At 35.5% G+C, this 20,251-nt stretch overlaps 1 protein-coding gene across 2 annotated transcripts in view; it reads left to right on the forward strand.

Moving 5' to 3' along the window:
• Positions 1-20,251, forward strand: part of LOC115441433 (dipeptidase 1) — a 221,398-nt gene that overhangs the window by 183,576 nt on the left and 17,571 nt on the right. For both annotated transcript variants that reach the window (XM_030166216.2, XM_030166218.2), the window contains one exon: positions 17,221-17,275. In XM_030166216.2, the coding sequence (XP_030022076.1) occupies positions 17,221-17,275 (55 nt within the window). The remainder of the gene's footprint in view (positions 1-17,220; positions 17,276-20,251) is intronic.

A 20,251-nucleotide genomic window follows, 5' to 3' on the forward strand; every position in this document is an offset into this window, starting at 1 on the left:
AATTAGTGGTATCCGTACGAAGCCAGGGCGAGTCTCAAGTTCGCTATATAATTCGAGTTTGTACATCGTTTAAACTTCGTCCCTAATTATAAACTTTTAAATTAATATTTAAATATTAAGCTCCTTGTAAGTATTTCTGACAAAGAAGAACAATTTTACAGAATTAATATTAATGAATTTATGTCTAACGATTGACTTTAGTATATTATCAATATTGGTAGCTTGTGGTTATGTACGGACTGGCGCTCATCATATAAGAACTCAAACCTAAGTGTAAACCTGGATGTGAATAAAAAATTTAGTCAAATAAGTAAAATTATTTGTTGTTCAAGTGAATAAATGGGTTATAACAGAAACTTTTTGGTTGCCATTTTAGTTCTGATTTTGAATAAATAGTTTATATGGACGTTCGTGTCTATAGAATATTCGTTAATGGTTTATTTTGTTTTATGACTTTAGTATTTACCACTACACAGAGTGGAAAAAATTACCATTTAATACATCAACTAAATAGATCTTTTTACGAATAAAGTTGTAATATATTAAATTTATATACATCGTTTTTTACTTCGTCTTTCCTGCCAGCTCGAGCTGACTTCTTTATTTACTTTGTAGTCTCATTTATTTTATGTCCAATATAAAATTTTTGTAGCTATATAAGCGACTTTATTTAAGTAATAATTAAATATTCTCATGTATCTTGACTTATCATACGCGCAACTATGTTCGCTTACGTGATGAATAAAGAATTCTATTTTTAAAATTTGCAAACTCATTTCACATTAAATTTAAAGACCAAAAAATGCCCGTACATAAATGTTAATACGTTTAATCACTTCGTTTGAAATTAGAAACAAACCGAAAACGCTCGTTCGTGACCAAAACGCTTCCCAACGAAGAGTAAAACCTGCATGTAAAAATAGTTGGGTGCTCACATCTCTCGAAACTTTTGGAGCTGCTTGGTATTCCGGCCGCGTGTAAAAAGATTTTTTAGTTGAATCCCTATGTACCCGAGTGATGGAAATTGAGCTTTCATAAAAATAGGTGAGGGTGAGTTTTGGTGTATTTTTTATTGAATGACGAGATGAGTGGATCGATTACCTGAAGGTTCCATGAGTGCACATAAAACTTTCCAATCAGATGTATTGCTATGGAATTAAAAATTCTGGATCATGTTGTTACAAGTCGTAGCCTACCATCAGGTATATGACGTGCGCGTCTTGCCCACTTCTTGACAAGTTCTAGGTACTAATGATCAAGGACAGTCGTGGCGCTGACCCCCAGAGACTTAGTCATACCCTTGAATGAATAAATAGTCGAATTACAATAATTTTTGGCACGTCCTGGAATTTGAACCCAGGATCTCAACACATCACGTACGTATTACAACTACGCTACCAGTAGCAGTCATGTCGCATTATTTAGAAAAGGACACCATTACTGCTCAGTAGTACCAAAACATTGTACGTTATGTTCTTTTATATAGTTCTTTGTACTAATACTATGCATACGTGCAAAAGTTTCGGAAAATGTTTCGATATTTGTTAGAAGTAAACTGAGAATCAACTGAATGGATTTGGACGAAATGTGGCACACGGATAGACAAAGCTCTGGGTTAATAATTAAGCTACTTTTTATCCCGGAAATTTCGGATAAAAAAAAAATGAAAACCATATTTTTTGGTCAATATATTCATTATACCTGGATGAATTTTGGCAAAATGTCACAGACGAGTGCGTGGTTTAATTTATTAAACAATATCAAAACGACCATAGTATAACTATAATATCACCAAGCTAGGATATAACCATAGATTGTGCTCAAGTTATAAATTCTTTGAAGTACGTCTAACAATGGTTGGACGAGCCCGCGGCCTTTCGCAAATAGAAATAAAAAATACGATCAACTCGTTTCAAACTCTATGGCGAGTTACTTGTGTTTAATGGGGCATAAAACTATGGAAGAAATAATTTGAATCAATTAACATTATAATCAAAGTAGAGCAGTATTTCATATCCATAATTTTTATTGATTTGAAATAATAGTATTTTATTTATCAATAAACTTTTGACGATGCGTTAGACCGTTGATTAGATTATATTTCTTTTTAAATTCTGAACTGATGTTGTAAGCAAATGCAAATTATTATTAAATTAATACATTTAAATCGAATTGACATCTACTTGATTTTTATAGACTCCAAAATTGGTGATAAATATACATTAGTTTTTAGTTTTAGTGGTTTTTGAAAGTGGTTATTACTTTTTCGATTTAATTCCGAGAAAATCATGCTTTTCGTTTAATAGTGGGCAATGCGACCGCTCTAAATAGTATAACCACCAAGTTCCTACAGCCTGACTCGAAGCCTTTTTTTAAGTGAAAATAAAACTGTGGCAATCTTATATTATAGTTTTAATAGATACTACTGCTTATTCTCCTACCACAGTGAACTGTGTTTCAATTAGATAATTTAGTAACAAATTCAGTCATTAGGCAGAATGAGCGTATCTCGCGTTAATGTATGTATATGTTAGCTATTTTTTTTAGATATATGTAATATGTACTATAATTGTAATCGTCTCATCATATTATAGTCATATATTTAGCTAATTTTAAATTTGAGTATTACTTTTTTTACTATTATTTTAAATCGAATTGTATTCAGTTTGTGATAATATTTTGTAATTGGCGTAATTATATTTATGATCCGGTCCAATCAAATTAAATTAATTAAATAAAAATAGTTTAAAAAAAAAGGTTAGTCACGTGTCTTTGGAGTTATAGTCAAGAACTTTCTTCTTCATTTTGTTAATTGCATCATGGTCTCCAGAAGTACATCAAAGAATGAGAATATACAAAGTACTTAACAACTAACGCTGTTACAACTTTCCGTAGAATTCCAATTATAATATTTCTTTACTAATTACTAAGGAAATTGTTATCATTAAAAAACCTTTGCAATTCGAGTGGGCGCCTTTGAAAGCAAATAGTCTGCATTTAGTTAAAGCGTTTTCTAGCTTTGAGGACGATAAAATATTTTCTTTGTAGTTAAAAATACTCACAAAAGTCTGACTAGACTATAAAACATTAATAGAAAAAACCGAAAACCAAAATTAAAGTGATAGCTAATTTTTACATTTCTTTAACATTTGATAACAGTAAACTTACTGTTTGAAAATCTGAAACCCTACTTTCTACAGAAAACTTACTGTTTGAAAATCTGAAACCCTACTTTCTACAGTAAACTACCTGTTTGAAAATCTGAAACCCTACTTTCTACAGAAAACTTACTGTTTGAAAATCTGAAACCCTACTTTCTATAATCATTCATCGGTGTTTACCCTACGGCTATTTAACAACACCGTGGCGTACTAAAAATGAATTAACGATACAAAATATGACACACATTTTCATTGCATTGTCGTCGCTCCATTCCTCGGTTCAAACGATTTCAACGCATCGCTGATTAGTGACACCACGCTTTCTTGGACATTACGGTCGGAAATGAAAAAATATCCTTTATGGGACATCATAATAAGGTCCGACAGCGTGCGACAGCGCATGCAATGAGCTTCGCAGCACGACGCGGAGCTGCGGAAAATTACATACCGCGTGTTACTTATAGTCGACTCACATGTCTTAACCACTACTACGAATTTATAACCAACATAGCGGTAAGTTAAACTTGCTAAAAAAAAACTTTTGATTGGTTCATTCTAACTATTAGATTGAATTATAGTTATTAGAGGGTGTTGTTATAAATTAAGGGTCAATTCCCGCAATGTCCTGTTTCGTATAATGTAGTATGGAAGAGCAATTATACGAGCCGGCATAGATTTACCAAGTTATATTTTTGAATTATTTTAATCTGATTAAGTGAATATCATGTTGTACAAGGAAGTCATTCTGTTGATTAATGTTGGTGGTAGAATACTTGTATACGAGATGGAAATTCGCCATATCCACGTAAGTATCGCGTTTCGGAATAAGCCTTTATAGTTTATATATCCGTTTCCAACAGGCCGGCACAATTGTGTCGACTATTAAGGAATAATCATCTCCCATCAGTCAACATTCTATTGGATACCACTCCACTTACCATCAGGTGCAGTGGGGTCACTGTACCGTGCCCATATTAAAAACTGATATTTTTTGGTGCACTATGACCCTTCGTTTTCCTAATTATCGCTAGAGACTTTAAATCAGCATATTTTTTAACTTACCTCTAATCTACTCCTAATTCCTTATTACGGGTAATTCTAATCTCCTCCGTTAGGAGATCCTATAAGGTCGGCTATGCCTTGCTCCGTTCTTACCTACGAGATTTATATTTATTTCTATCCATTTCTCTTAGTCTATTTTAATCTTATTATTACATCTTATATCTATGTAACTTTATGTTATGATTTAACATATTCTTTGGATCTGATATAAATAGCCCGGTTTCTGAGAAACGAATACTGACTACGATTACTAGACTTAAATAACATTTTAGAATCTCGTCTTGTTATTAATTAAAACGAAAAGTTGATTAGGTAACCATTAAATTTTCCTATTTTAAATTTACGGTTACATTGTTTTACGGTAAGTGATATGGGTCGAACTTCGCTCCCGGATTAGTAAAAGCCGGCTTAGTATCTACAATAGGGTACCGGACTCATTATTGTTCTTTACTATTATCAAATATTTATGTTATATAAATTATAACACAAAAGGAATTATTAAAATCCGGTAAAAAATCAACAAGTTATAAGTCTTTCAATTTCGGTGAAAGGGGTAGTTAGCCAGAAACAGAAAAGAGACAAAATATCCACATGTGACGTCATCGGGCATTACGACGCGTGCGAGATAAAGAGATGAAGCGATATCCCCACATCGCGCCCACTTCTGCACGTTACAATATTTTAAATATGAATTACTCGCTCATTTTTCAACCAATTTTTATGCTGTTTTCGCAGACGTGCTTCTTTTTTGTATTAAAAGCCATTACATATAGAATAATGTACAAAATCAGGCATAGTCCGGTCCCCTATTTTGGGTTCTTTCGCCTCTTTACCGGGATAACCAGCGGTCTCAGTTGATTTATGACACAAGCACTCACGCTTAGCTAACTATTGAATACATTGGTATAGCATCCAAGTTTATCAGAAATATTTATTTATTAATTGCACTTCATATGTACATATTATCATGTAAAGGCGCACTTAATTGCACAAGCATTCTCTACCAGTCAACCTGAGGTGGTGCTTATATAAAAACTTATTAGGTGCACGCAATACATTTAAGGTATTACCTTTAAAGTACCTATATAATGTATATATACATGTGTATAATAAATATATAATTACATACGTCATGTTTTTGCTAAGTTCCCGACAGTCGATGAAGTACAATGTATAGTTTCTCAAATTATTACTTTAGTGATAAACATTAAAATACATTATCCGTTTATTACATACTAGGGTTTGCTCACGGCTTCGTCCGCGTGAAAAACCTTTCCCGATACATAAATTCCTAAATCACTACTGATTCATAACGCCATCTGGACAAAGCCAACGCCATCTACTAAAAAAGTCATATTTAAAATTTTCCCAAAGAAGCAAAATACCGGAATACCCTATATGTTATTCTAAGACATGGTCTATCTATGTGCGAAGCTTCATCAAAATTCGTTCGCTTTTACTTCCCATAAACATCGAAACATTTGCACAATCACATTTACTCGCATAATATTAGTAAGGGTAAAATATCTATGACTTTACATTCTTGTCGTGTGCGAGTGACAGGCGCGGTTGGAGTCCATATAGTATCCGGCGCACCTGTTACCCAGTCTGGAATTTATTCACTTTTATATTGTTTTACTTGGTTATACAGCTTACGCTTTTAAACAGGCAGGCAGAAGAATAACTATATCATATTCAAAAAAGGTATAAATAAATTAAATGCAATCTTATTAATGCTTTCTGATATGTGTCAACTTTACCAAATATGCTGAAATGACACTTATCTGACTACTGGAAGTGTGTTGGCAATAAGTTAACAGTTTGCGCGGTATTTTGAGTTCCTTTTTATAAGACAATCCCAACCCGGCTTCACACGGGTAGCATGTCAATTGGCATTGGGTGGTACGGTTGCTACCAAACTTTAAAGTATCAACTGCAGGGCTAATCTGAATCATAAAAACATCATTAAAATCGCACCAGCCGTTTTAGAGTCGATAGGGAGCATACATAAACACATTTATAGATAGAACGATAACAGTAGGCCTAAACAAGTTGCAAACGTTTCTATTTTATAATTCATTCGCTATAACTACGTCACTTATCGCTAGGGTACGTTATTTCCATACATTTATAATGCTTTGTGTTAGCGTTAACGATTGTGGAATGGCATATTATGCCTTCAGATGTACCTTATCACTAATGATACTACCACAATATTATCCGACCTATTAACTCGTTACATTGGTATTATCCGACAAAATTAAAAAGTTTTAAGTAGCGTAACCCGACGCTTGTCCTCCGCCGTCCAGTTTCAGTGCCTGTTAATTAAGAGCTATAAATCGGGATGTCCCTCTCACCCTCTGCAATCTGTTACCGGGAGAGCCGCAAATGTTCCAGAGAGGACCGAAAAGGGCCGCGGAGATGTTGAGATGTAGTATACACTTGCAGCTCTAGAAATACTTTACCGTAATATTGTTGTAGTTTCTGGGATAAAGAGAAGGCTATTAGTTAATTTCCAAGCCTCAAATCTCAAGCTTTGAGATCTGTTTAAAGTTCTTTCTTGGATTAAACACGTTCCGGGACATTTTCTGGGACAAAAAATGGGCTTTACCTGCCTATCCATGGCGATTTACGTGCCATATTTCATTCAAAAGTGTTCAGCGGTTTCTGTTATTACTTCTAATAAATTTTTTGATATGAATGATTGAACAATGCCCAACGTATTTATATTATCACAAAACTTTCAAAGATTGTGCTTAGAAAGGTAGGTTAGCTATCAAAGCTACGTTGAATAGCTGCAGGTACTTGATATTTTTGTCACGAATCACGACTGATGTTATTTTAGAACCTATTCTGAAATATTGCTTAAACGTATCAGGTTCAAAGAGAAGTTTTATTATTAAATTAAAAACACACACAGAGAGAGAGACACACACAAACAAAATCTTTTTAATCCCCAACTAGTGCACCCACTTTGATGTAATAGGGGGTGAGCCTATCGCCATTCCAGGCAATTTCATACTCTGGACTAGTACTGAGTAGAAAAATTCAATATCACTTTCGACCTGGGGGTCGAATACGAGACCTCATTACTGTAATCGTACTGTAATACATCCACGCCACCGAGACGAGATAATCAAATAATTACTTTCAAAAGTTGTTTCATGTTTGAGTTTTCTGATGGAAAAAGTTGCTAGAAATTATTTAATGGCATGGCCCATGCTTAAGTCTGCCTATATACATTTGTATATTAAGTGCAATAAAATAAAAATAATCTAGGTATCCCATTAAATCGCAGTTTGTGAACATAACGTCGCATACGTCCATGCAAATTTCAAAGCGGCTGTCCACAGCTCTCGAAATGCCGTTATATTTATACAGTGCCCGCTGACAACACGGCCACTTTAATGCCAGTATGGATGACTTCGTATAATTCTTATGTATACGTTATAAGGTCTAAAATCGCTGTAACATTAAGCCAGTGCTATTAAAGGGAATTGTTTGATTTAACATCTATGATGACCAGAGCGGAACTCAGCCGTGCAGTATAAATACAGTGGCAACTTGCTAATGTGTTTTGTAATTAAATTTCTAGAGGACCAAGTTAATAGCAGCACATAATATTATCATTATTAATTGAACTCCAACGGAATAGACCGGCGTAAATTTGTCAACTGTCGAGGAATAATTAACTCTCGCCATTCAATACTATCACTCCGCTTACCATCATGTGTAGTGGAGTTACTTTGGTCAAAATTACTATGATTCCATTTATGATACACACACACACACACACAAACCCACACACACACAAACCCACACACACACACAAACACACTTTTTTACTTTACTTTACTTTCGCCACGTGTGTTCCGTTCTACTGTGTGATAGGGGTCGACCCTGTCGCCATATCGGGCACAAATTGTAACCTCTGGCTGATATAATATCAGCCGGGCAAATAAACCCAAATATCATTTAGCCCGACCTGGGATTCGAACCCAGGACCTCAGAACGCTGCCGTACCATGCATGCAGTACAACTACGTCACAATGTCATTTATGACACATGTATTATGTAATTTGGCATCTCATCCACGAAATGCAGTTCCCGCGACAAACAAGACACAATACCAGTATCTGATTAACACAATCGGCTCTGTGCAGTTTACCTGGTCTTGTATTCCATTTGGTATTTGATTCCGCGCGGAATGATTTTTGAGAAAAGCAAGAGTATCTGATAGAAAATACTTGGCAAGTGAGGAACAAACAACTTACTTGGTAACACTGGCACTGACCACTAACACTGGCGGAGGTGTTGTAACTTCTTTGCTGTAAGCGTCCAAAACCTAAGTGTGTATAGCCTAGGAACGAAAACAACAAGCTTTGAGAGCGCTGCTTTTGTTCCGTTTAAAAATTAACGCTTTTAATATGAAAAACGAATTCAAAATTTTACCACAATATCGGCGGGTTTTTTATTTTCCTGGTCAGGCTATAGAAAAGTAAATTGCAGTATTAGTATCCAAGACTTATCTCAATAAGTTTCATACCCTAGTTCTAAACCGCGGGGAAACTGCAGCCATATAGAATCACACCCCTCGTTAAATTTCTTGTTATCGCGCACAATGGATTGAAAATGGAAACACTGATTGAAAAATTAGTAGTCTCAAAGAGACTATTAATAGTATTGTGCGAATAAATGATTTGTATTACGTACAACGACTATGGAATTTTAAACTTGGATAATATTTGTATGAGGCTTAAGTGATAAGTATAATATATTTATCACTTAAGCCTCATACAAATATTATGGTAAACCCGAGTACGTCTATAAAGTTATCGCTTTTTATATAACATTAATGTTTGTATACTATAAACACGAAATACCTAAATTAGATTTTGGTATAAAAGATTCTATAAAAAAATCTAAATTATGACTATGAAAACCACGCGCGGCATTGTTAGATCAAGCGCTCCGCCTGCGCCACTGCAAGAAGCGAACGGGTCTTGTGCGGGGCCGCGGGGTGGGGTACAGTGTGCTTGTAACGGTTAGCTGTAGTAGTAGGTATCAGTGAGCGACCGACATGCGCCAAATTTTTATTAATATTTATCTTAAGCTTGGCGAATTTTTTATGTTTTTGAGATAAAACATAATATATGTTAAAAATTAGAACAATGGATTGTGCTACTGATTCTCAACAAAATAATTTCAGGTTTGTAATATACTAAAATGTTGTATATCTACCACTAAGCTATGTTTGACATTCTCCTTTCAATTGAATAAAATTTTAAAAAGGCACAGAATTTTTGCACGTACTCGCAAAATTATTTAGATTAATAAAATCTCTCGCCGGGTATTCGGGAACGAGAACGTCGGCAAAAACCCGAAATTAGCATAAATTTTAATTTAAATCCAGCCATCAATCAGCGCTTGGATTTCCGATGTGATGTCACTTTTAGAAGACCCTTTCACCGCGTTTTCCCGATTGATTGGGTACCTATTTAAGTGGCAAAACCCCTGTGCCGCCTCCAGATTGTGGAATAGCAAACACGACACGACAGTGTGTGTCGTTTAATTGTTATTACCGTGATTGGTCGAGATAACGCGTGAGTCGTGTGGTCGTTTTGTGGTAATTGTATTATGCAAATATCTTTGTAACTAAATCATACATGTGGCGCCATCTAGTGTGTAGCATGTAAAGAATTGTCTTTGCTCCCATTTACTTCCTTCTATTTTAATTCTTTGTTCAAAAAAATGGAAAAATGTCGTTAAATTATACGTAATACGTAAAATAAAATGTATTTATCAAAAATTTCCACAAGTTTACCTTTAGTAATGACTCGCTCGGCCGTGCTTCTATATGACACAAAAATGACATGATCTAGAAGCAATGTGTTGTTTAGAAACTATGGAAAGTCCTTATTTGAAACTCGTTTGCCCTTCTTTGACTGTCTGATAAGTAGTAAGCAAAGAAAGTAAAAATAAAAAAAATACAAAATAAAAATGAAAAATTAAGTAGCTTTAATTAAATCTTAAAGGCGCCTTTATACCAGTACTGTCCCTAACTGCAAACTTGACACTTGTGTGAGTACAGATTAACGCGTTTGAGAAATAGCCGTATCAGAAGTCTTAAATGAAGCTCTAAAGTGTTCTCGACTAAGCCGCTTTCAAGGCGATACTATTAACGCTACACGCCTCTCACTTAATTAAGGGAGTATTAACCTTATCAATACGTTATTATGTCTATATTATGATATATTGCTATCTCACTTCTTAGTAATATTACAATTCGGAAAGTTGGTAAAATATTTGGATGTTTGTTAGGAGTAAACTCAGTAATAGCCTAACAGAACAGAACATGTCCTGGGTTAACACATAGGCTATTTTTTATCTCGGTAATTTGCTCCTGTGGGATACAATACTTTTTTTATCTGATATCTTGAATAGATGGTCTTACTAACGTATCGGTGGCGCTATGAACCGCTATATTGTTTTAGGATTTTTTGTAGCAGGAGAATATTTCTCGCGAGCGAACATCTTGAAACTCTTATTAAGTTGAACACTGTAAAAATTAGTATAGCCATAATGAAAACCCTATTAAGTTTTTAAAATAAAGACTCCGGAACTTAGGAACCACGAAAGTAACTTAAGATTATTGCAATAGGTAATAATTGAAATAGTATAGCAGTTCTCATAATTAAAGAATGAGCAAAAGCAACTAAAATGTACATGATTTTGAAAATATTTCATAGCGCCCAAGAACAGACTGAATAGACTCAGTCCATTCAATTATTATGCAGAGACTTTTAAAAAAATTGTCAGTATTCGTTAACATACGAGTATTTCACACAACGTCAAAAGACAAAGCATTCAAACGTAACTAAGTTGCGCACCACAAGCGAGAATCGAATATCCAGGACGCGTCAGATCAGAAAATCGCGCGAATCCGCGTCAATGGCATCTTTGGAGGTGGAGTCATTGAGCCGTGAACTGCTTAGGTTTAACGCACATATATTGTTGCAGTAGTAAAACTATAGCTATAATCAAATTACTGAGAGCAAAGTAAGTTAACAAAAATATAGTTCAATAAATGTAAGTTCTAGCAAAATATGTATATTGTATAATCAGTCACATTAGTAGCTGAACAAATTCAAAACTTTAAAACGCTTCTACTCAAATAAAAAAAAACTCTTCGTCTAAATTAATGTAAAGTCTTTAAAGTTTATTTCAGTTAGTGTCGAAAAACCGATTGTTGATAAGAACGAAAAAGTAAATTTTCACATTTAATAACAAATACATTATGTTGCCATAATATAACTGATTTTAAATACCAAAAAAATAAGACTAATTATGGCAGAACACTTATAATACGGACTGCCGAGATGATATTATTACTTGTAATGATAATTATGATGTCGAAATATTATTGTTTAATTTTTCACATTTTAATCACATATTTTAGAGGTAGCATATATTCGTTGTACTCATGTAAAACAATAGTACACATGAGGAAATATTATAGGTTACCAGTATACCTAATAGCTCACAGCGGTCTAATTCCATCGTCGAGGGACGCATCGCCTCTTTGGCATTTAAATTCAATTTAACATCTTCACCGCCAGTGCGCCAGCTTCAAATGCAAATAGAAAGCATTACAAAGCGCCAAAATGTGCCCGCTACCTGCACTCTTCAAGCAGGCGCCGGGAGCCACAAAGAACTGTCTGCCCATGCATGTAATGTCGCTCGAGTGGGCGCGAAAACCAACCGAATGTAAATAGAATGCTCAATCTTTTATACTAGCTAGGTGTTGCTCGCGGCTTCCCCTGCGTCAAAGCGTGATAAAAGTGCCACACTGTATTTTTACGACACGAAAAGTACAAAATATTACTCCAGGATGGAGTTTGTGAACCATTTATTTTCCAAATCCATGAAATGTTTTACTGTGTTTATTTATTACAAACGTGCATACTCTCTCCCACCATAATACGTGCCCTTAAAAGAGCTAATATTTTGTCGACAGTTAAACACCTAAAGTCTCTTTGTCAGTGGTATGTTTGGACTACACTGTACATACAGTTGTACAGATCCTGTCGTTTTATATTAAAGTGGAGCTATGCTCACCTTTTTCGGCTCTCGCGGCGAGTTTCAGTGGGTATATAGTTCAGCTGCCGCAAAAAAACGTCAGCCATCCGTTTATCGACGCTTTAGGGCTTGTTCACAGGACAGGACACGGCGGAAAATGATTTACGTATATTATTTACGGGGAAATCACAAATGCAAATTATAATAAGACATCCAAATAATAACTTTTCGCCATCAATGGTAGTGTTTTAAAATAACGGGATAACACTTACGTGATTTATTGTTGTTATTTTTGGCCTGACTACTTCGTTTGATAGTCTGACACAAGATGATATTCAATCACACTGTGCTCAAGTAGCACATTGGACGATCGCAACCCTTTGAATTAAGTGACCAAGTTGATGGCACCCTACTAACCGCTTACGAACCTAGGCTCAGAACGGCTACTGGAGAGAATGAAACATAAGCGATTAAGGGACGATATTGAGAAAACTATCTATTACCGTATTCTTCATCTCACGGGCCAGAACTATTAGAAGAGTTGGAGGAACGGAGAATGCAATGTGGTCCTCGATGACAATGACGGAACTGCCGTCTTGTGCAGCGTAGGAATTTGAAGACCTCGTTCTTACGCTTGTTTACCAGAATAAACTCATCTGGATCGGTTAACACTGAACGCGGCCGCAACCATTAAATGCGATCGAAATACACTAAATGAAGCCATTATTGTTAGTACCGGCATCACAAATGCTATTCCCAATAAATTAATATACAATTCTAATTCCTTTACTAAATTTGACTATAATTTTCATTCAACAGGAGTTACAAAGCTAACCGGCAAATATTAGGGTACCGTCATAGTGGATTGGACGATACGCAACGGTTTTTACTTGTCGATCATATGTGCAGACCTCTGAAGTGTATTTATATACTTTATTGACTTACGTTAAAGTTAAAGGGCATTGTAACTAATATAAAAAAAAACATTTTGGCACTTGACACCTAATAGACCGGAGACCGTACACTAAAATTCACTCACCAGTGTAATGATAACACACTCTTAAAGCAAGCAGGGCCTAACCACAAAGCGAGGTTGTTTTATTGTATTATGTAAAAAACGTCTATTGCGAATCGCAGCGTGCGAATCGCGCCCATTTGATCACACCTTTACGCGTACGATGTATACACAATTCAATTTATACACTGTTGAAATTCATATCCCACTGAACAAAGAGAGAGAATTTGCTATTGTTGACATCTATCTATATATATGTAAAGTATATCTAAAAAATCGCTACTAACTTAGCAGTTGTTTAATTGATATGCTCTGACATAATGTATTCTTCATCTTGATTTAGGGAGATCATTGTCTGTGACTCAGAGGTCCTGAGATCGATTCCTGAATTGGGTAAATTTTTGTATAAGTTTTTCTAACTAGAGATCAAACTAATGCTTCCAAAGCCCAATAACCACTTTGTTGAGATTTCCAACATAATAAATACGTCAAATTTTATAAACAATCGCGATTAAGGATAATGAGTGTTTTAAATATTAAACATAATAACTACATTTTAACATAATATGATATAGGATATATTTTATATCCGCCCGGACAGCTAGCACCGTACTAGGTGTTAAAACCCCACTATAGTGGCGAACGTAAGTGTGTCGCGTTCCGGGATCAACCTATGTGTATCCTATTTCAACAGGCCGGCATAATTGTGTCGACTGCCAAGGGGTAATCATCTCTCGTCAGTCGACATTCTATTGGACCCCACTCTACTTACCGTCAGGTTCAGTAGGGTAACTTTTCAGTGCTGGCATAAATAAAAGAAAAAAACATGTTACAAAAAGGTCTCCTAGCCATAACAAAGTACAGATGGCACACATTAGGTACCTCTAAACCAGACTACAACCTTGTGTTCAGACCTGAGCACTTCGTTACTCCGCGATGCAATATTTTGTGATGAATATTCATAAGCGATCGATAAAGTACGACAGAACACGCTTCTAGAAGACGAATTTCCAACGAATAGCGGCTTGAGAATCTATTGCACTAATAGACATATAATAAAACCTAATGATCGCTCAATAGGCCTTTTACACGTTACAAAGTTTAGACGTGCGCGGAAGGAAAATTAAAACGCAATATTATAAGGCAATACAAAATATAAAATCAAGCATATGTACTAAGTGTAGCTAATATCTAAAATTGTGAAGGCAATAAGCAGGCTTGCCAAGAAAAGCACTGGTTTCTGCGCAGATGTGTCCCGCTGACTGCGCCGTTTCTATCTGAAAGGCAAACACCGATATAGAAATCTAGATAAAATAGTTCTAGTATGCCCCGTTTAATTTTCGATATTTGATATATAAAACAAAAATATCGGACTCATACACGATGACGATGTCTTGGCTGATAGAAGCAGTATTTTTATTGTTAATTTCGCCTATTTTAGGACTTTTGTGTTATGGCAACTTTAGTTTATTGTTTGACAGTTTTACACTACATGAAGAAACTATCTGTTTAGTTGTAATTATAATTATCCAAGCGTTATCAAAACCCAAACCAATACACAATTTTTCTGTTTTGTCTTTAAAATGAACCTATTTTGAGGAGATTCAATATCAAATAATTCAGAGATTAATCTAGGTAATATTTTATTCCGGATAACTCGAATACGGGGCGTATATCCAATTATACTTCGTGACTTCAACTCTGATATGCAATCCAAATATTTCCATTGTTATTGAACGGGTATTTTACTTAACTAGCCTGTGATTCTACCTCATGGAGGTTATTTACGTTACTCGCATCGACCGCTTTCTATTTCTTCGTCTATAAGTTTTTTTATAGCTTAGTAGCTTAGTTGTTTACGGTGCAACTGCAGTGCTGAGGCCTCTGGTGCTATTCCCGAACAAAGTGATATTAGGTTTGTCTGCTTCAGTATTAGCTCTGAGTTGGGAATTTGTGCCTGATATGGTGATAGGTTCGCCCCCTACCACATCATAAGACGGAATACGAATTCGTAAATTGGGTGCACCAATTCCACCTCTGCCTATGCCTTCAGGGATTAAAGGCGTGAATATGTGTATGTGTGATTATTTATTATGTACGTGATCCCACGAACCATAAATGGTTGGACAGAATAGCACCGCTACCTCACAGAAAATCACCATGAAGTATAATTTTCAATGTGCTTCATAAATTAAGTGAGATATACAGAAGGTCGATAACCTTCCTCCTTCTTTAATTATTACTTTCCTTTAAGGCGTATCTATTACTATTCACGTCTAGGTTTTTAGATTCTATCCAAAGCCTAACATTTGTCGCTACATAATATACTTCACATGCATCTCCAAAAGTAAACAGAAACGAAATATTTCCTTGGTATAAAGCCAGTGATAAAAAGTCAGTCGTTCTATCAAGCACCAATTCCAATCCCAGCCAATTGTTTCTCAGATCGGAAAACTATCAAATCCTTAGCAGACCTAGAACCTGACAGCAAATAATGGTTCTCATGAATGAACTAAAGTGATCTTATGCTTTAGTCTTAGTCAAACAGTGGACGGGGTGGGACGGCGAGACGATGCTGGTGGGACGAGAACAGGAGTAATATAGTAGTTAATATAGAATTTGTACATAGAGCTGACACACTTGACGCCCAACATGTAGTCAAGCACCAACCTCGCGTCGCCGTCCCGCCTCTACACCGTTTGACGAAAATATTCATGTTTCAATCAAACACGCCAACCCGACAATTTTAAATTCATAAAACATTCTTCTAGCGAAAACCTATAACGAAAACTGGGACTCTTTAATAAAAGCCACTGGGAGTATTGTTCGGCGAGACTATTGTTCGGGGGAACGTTTTACCTTAGTTGTACGTGTCCCGACAGTTTGGAGTGACCATTAGACGTTCAATGATGGCCTGATGTGAAATTGATTGTGGAATCAGTGGACTCATGGACTGATAAGTTTATGCATGTGAAATTATCCTAAACTCCACTGAACAGAATATAATTGTATTAAAATAAAAATAAAATATAGTTTGTTCCTCATGAACAGTATAGTTTTGAACTTTAAATGAATTCATTTTTGGAATCAAGGCAGTCATTTTAGAGATGCAATAACACATGTTAACAAACATTACCCTCTTATAATGTAAAGTCCTGATAGCCGTATACATCGCTTTATGTCCGTACGTCATATTACGTTCATCGGTAAGGCCATGCACTAATCACAATATGCAAAGTACGCGTACAACGGCTGTGGACGGCGAGAGCAAGTCATTCTATATGGACGACTCACAGCTCCCGTGACGGACGTATCATTCTGTTCATATAAATTGCATGCGATATTGTTTGCTCCTAACAACGCACCGCATAGACCACTTTGAATAGATACGTGTATATATATTAAAGATATTAGGTATTTTTCTTCGTGAATTAGTATAAAATTGTAAAATTTTGAATATTGCAATTTTGAATATTGCAATTTTGAATTAAACAGGTATTATAATATTATTATATATTAAGGACTGGTGATACACGCACCACGTTTACTTTACGCATACGTTTACAAAATATTCTTTGCTGTGCAAAATTGAGACTGACTATCCTTAAGATGTAGTCAATCTTAATTTTAAGGAGAGCTTGCATTACAAAACGTCTGCGTTTAATAAAATACATACAATTTAGATATCCTATATTGTCTAGATTTTATGCTGTACTAAAATACAATCAAACATATCGCAAACGTGAATGCACTAGCTCCCAATGACGTACATACGTCGGCAAGCGGTAAGTAGCGTCTGCCGAAGCGAAAGTTTTTCAAAGCAACGCGGACAATGACGTGGATCGCTCGCGGCGGTTCTTTTGTGTGTTTGCGATTTATTTGTACTGACGCTTTGTTCCGTAGGGCGGACTCGTCCAACGAACAGCCTGCTGCTAACGGACTCACGGAATTCGGCGAGGTAAGTGCATAGTTTTATAACATAGAAATATGAATTACACTTTACCTTTACTTATCTCTTTTTTTGTCAAACAATTTTGAAATTGGAAGTGAAATATTCTTTTAATCACTGCCTCAATTACCTTCTAAACGGTGTCAATAAAATATATATTCTAAGCTTATCATAATACGATTTAAAATACTTTGAATAATAGTAGCTGCTCTGCTGTTTTGTCGCAACTTTTACCTGACAAATAATAGGTCTCACCTGTCATGGCGCGTCGCTGCGACGTCGCTGCATCTGCGTCTCGATTTCTCAATTCCCAGTTTCTATTAAAACGAGTGAGTAGCGTTCAAAGAATAAAAAACGACAGAAGCACCGCACTGACGTTGTCAACTCGTTCCACATCCGACAGGTAATGATGGCAACGTATAAATTTCGTTTTCATACAACGAACTATTGCATTTTATACGTCTAGTGCAATTAGTTAAGTTATACTAAAATACATAAAATTTATATAAACGTTTTAGTTTAAGAAAGAATCTAAATTTTAGACTGATTACCATGATCAGTAATTTTTTAGCTAAAATAATTTCTGATCGTGGTAATCAGCCCTAAACTGAGATTCTTTGACGAATTAATTAATACCATATGAACGAATTAAATATGACAGTTGGAATTTTATAATTTCAATAAATTTTCTTTCTTTTAAGTATATGCAGCGAGGTTATAATTTATATAGTACTTATATTAGCCCTGTATTATATATTGTCCCATTGGTAGGTACGGGCCTCTTCTACTACTGAGAAGAATTAGGCTTTAATCTACCACACTAGACTAGAAAAGATTGGCAAACTTCACAACCCTTCATAATTCTTTAAGAGGGCTACATAGTGAGGCAGATTGCCTCAAAATGTTTTCCTTGAGTGTTAAATAATTTAAATTTTATATCGGTTATAATTTGCTTCATATAAAAAAAATCTAATAATTGAAATGTCAACTCGATTTTCAACCTTTTTTATCTACCGCTACGGTTATATTTATTGAATCACGATAATGTTTATATCCAATCAAAGAGTTCTAAGATTATATAGAGCGGACATTGGGAAGATTGTCATACAAACATTTTGCGCTTGACGGTTACTCAATCTATTGTGAAATAGCAAAATGCCAAATATTTGTGCAAATATTAGTATATTTTCCGTAAATATATTATTTTTGTATTAATATCTAAGGACGCTGTGATATCTTGACATACTGACATTTCAAATAAGGCAGCGACTTGGTAATAACTTTTGGGAAAAAAATTTGGCCCTGATGTCGAGTCACTAACTATATAGTATAATCCCCCTCCCCCCTCCGTGACCACGAAGGCTGCAAAGTCTTCGAAATCGGGAGAGAACTAAAATATTAAAACCGCGATAAAATCCGAAAAATAGTTTTATTTAAATACTAGCTGACCCGACAGACGTTGTCCCGTCTTAACTATGAATTTGCAGCGCGCATTCTGTCAATCGCTACCAGTTATTTCTAACAATTGACAGTTATGTAAAATTAATATTGCCGTTAAGTTTTCTTAAATTTTATAATTTTCCGCGCAATTTTTTAAAATTTTTCTTTCATAAGAACCTTCTCCTGACAATAACGAACACAACAAAAAATAATTGTATAATTGGTCCAGCCGTTCACGCGTGATGGCGTAACCAAGGGAAATAGGGATTCATTTTTATATATGTATATAGATATAGTATAATGTCTTTGTATCCAATACATAGAATATCTTGACTGCCTCGGTGGCGTAGTTGTATTACATGACCGGTATAATAGCGCTCTGAGGTCCTGGGTTCGAATCCCGGGTCGGGCAAAGTGACATTTGGGTTTTTCTGCTTAGTATCAGCCCGGAGTCTGGAATTTGTGCCCGATATGGCGATAGCGCTCGCCCCTTATCACATCATGGGACGGAACAAACTTGGCGAAAAGTGGGTGCCCTAGTTGCGCCTCTGCATACCCCTTCGGGGATAAATGCGTGATGCTATGTATGTATGTATGTACATAGAATATCTGGTCATATTGAGTTGTGTAAACTGGGCAGCGTCCGGTCAGCGCATCAAGGGTCGGGGTTCGATAACGCGGCGAAATCTGGCCGCGCCCGCTCATTACCATGTTATTAGAACCAACCCGCTGCAATGAATGACCCGCCGGCTGACGTACAATTCATAAGCTTACGCGATTTGTACTGTCTATTATACGGGACATTGTTGAAGGAATTGTAGTTTGTACGTAGTTCAATGAGAAAACAGTTGTATATAAAAGTATATTGGAAAATTACACGCTTACAGTTACACATCACAAAGAGTAGATGATAAAGAACCTGATAAAATTCATAACTTCGAATGTCATATAATTTTGTGTCCTGAAAAAATAAACTTTTTTTTTCAAGTAAACCATGGAGCGCTAACATTTTTTTAGACAAACACAATAATGCCTCTGTTATACTTAACTATAGATGGTTGCAGTACGTAGATTATAATCCAATGAAGTATTAAATAAAGTCATAAACGAGTATCTAGAATTTTAAATAACATTGTTTCCTGTACATTGGTCAGTTTTCTATAGCTATGTAGTTCATACAATAGTTTTAACTACGGTCTACGGTAAGTTTACTCCTTATGTGTATTATTAAGAATCTGTATACTTTTATTCTGGACAGATTTCAATCAAATAGGTTAGTCAAATGATACTGCGTGAGAAACCAACTTTGATATTAACACTCACTAACATCAAAATATGGGCATTTAATTTTTATCCAACTTCAAAAAAGGAAGAGGTTCTTAATTCTTAGTGTTTCTTTTTCTTACTCTCCACTCATTTGCTTTCGAAGGCATATCTTCAAAATTCTTACTAAAAATAGTCCAAATTCGCCAAAGCCTGCGTTTTGGGTCAACACAATATATTTTAAACAGTTACTCAAATGACACGGCCGAAATTGAATTCTCC

The sequence above is a fragment of the Manduca sexta genome, chromosome 27 (assembly GCF_014839805.1).
Source record: "Manduca sexta isolate Smith_Timp_Sample1 chromosome 27, JHU_Msex_v1.0, whole genome shotgun sequence".
In the NCBI taxonomy this organism is placed as follows: Eukaryota; Metazoa; Arthropoda; class Insecta; order Lepidoptera; family Sphingidae; genus Manduca; species Manduca sexta.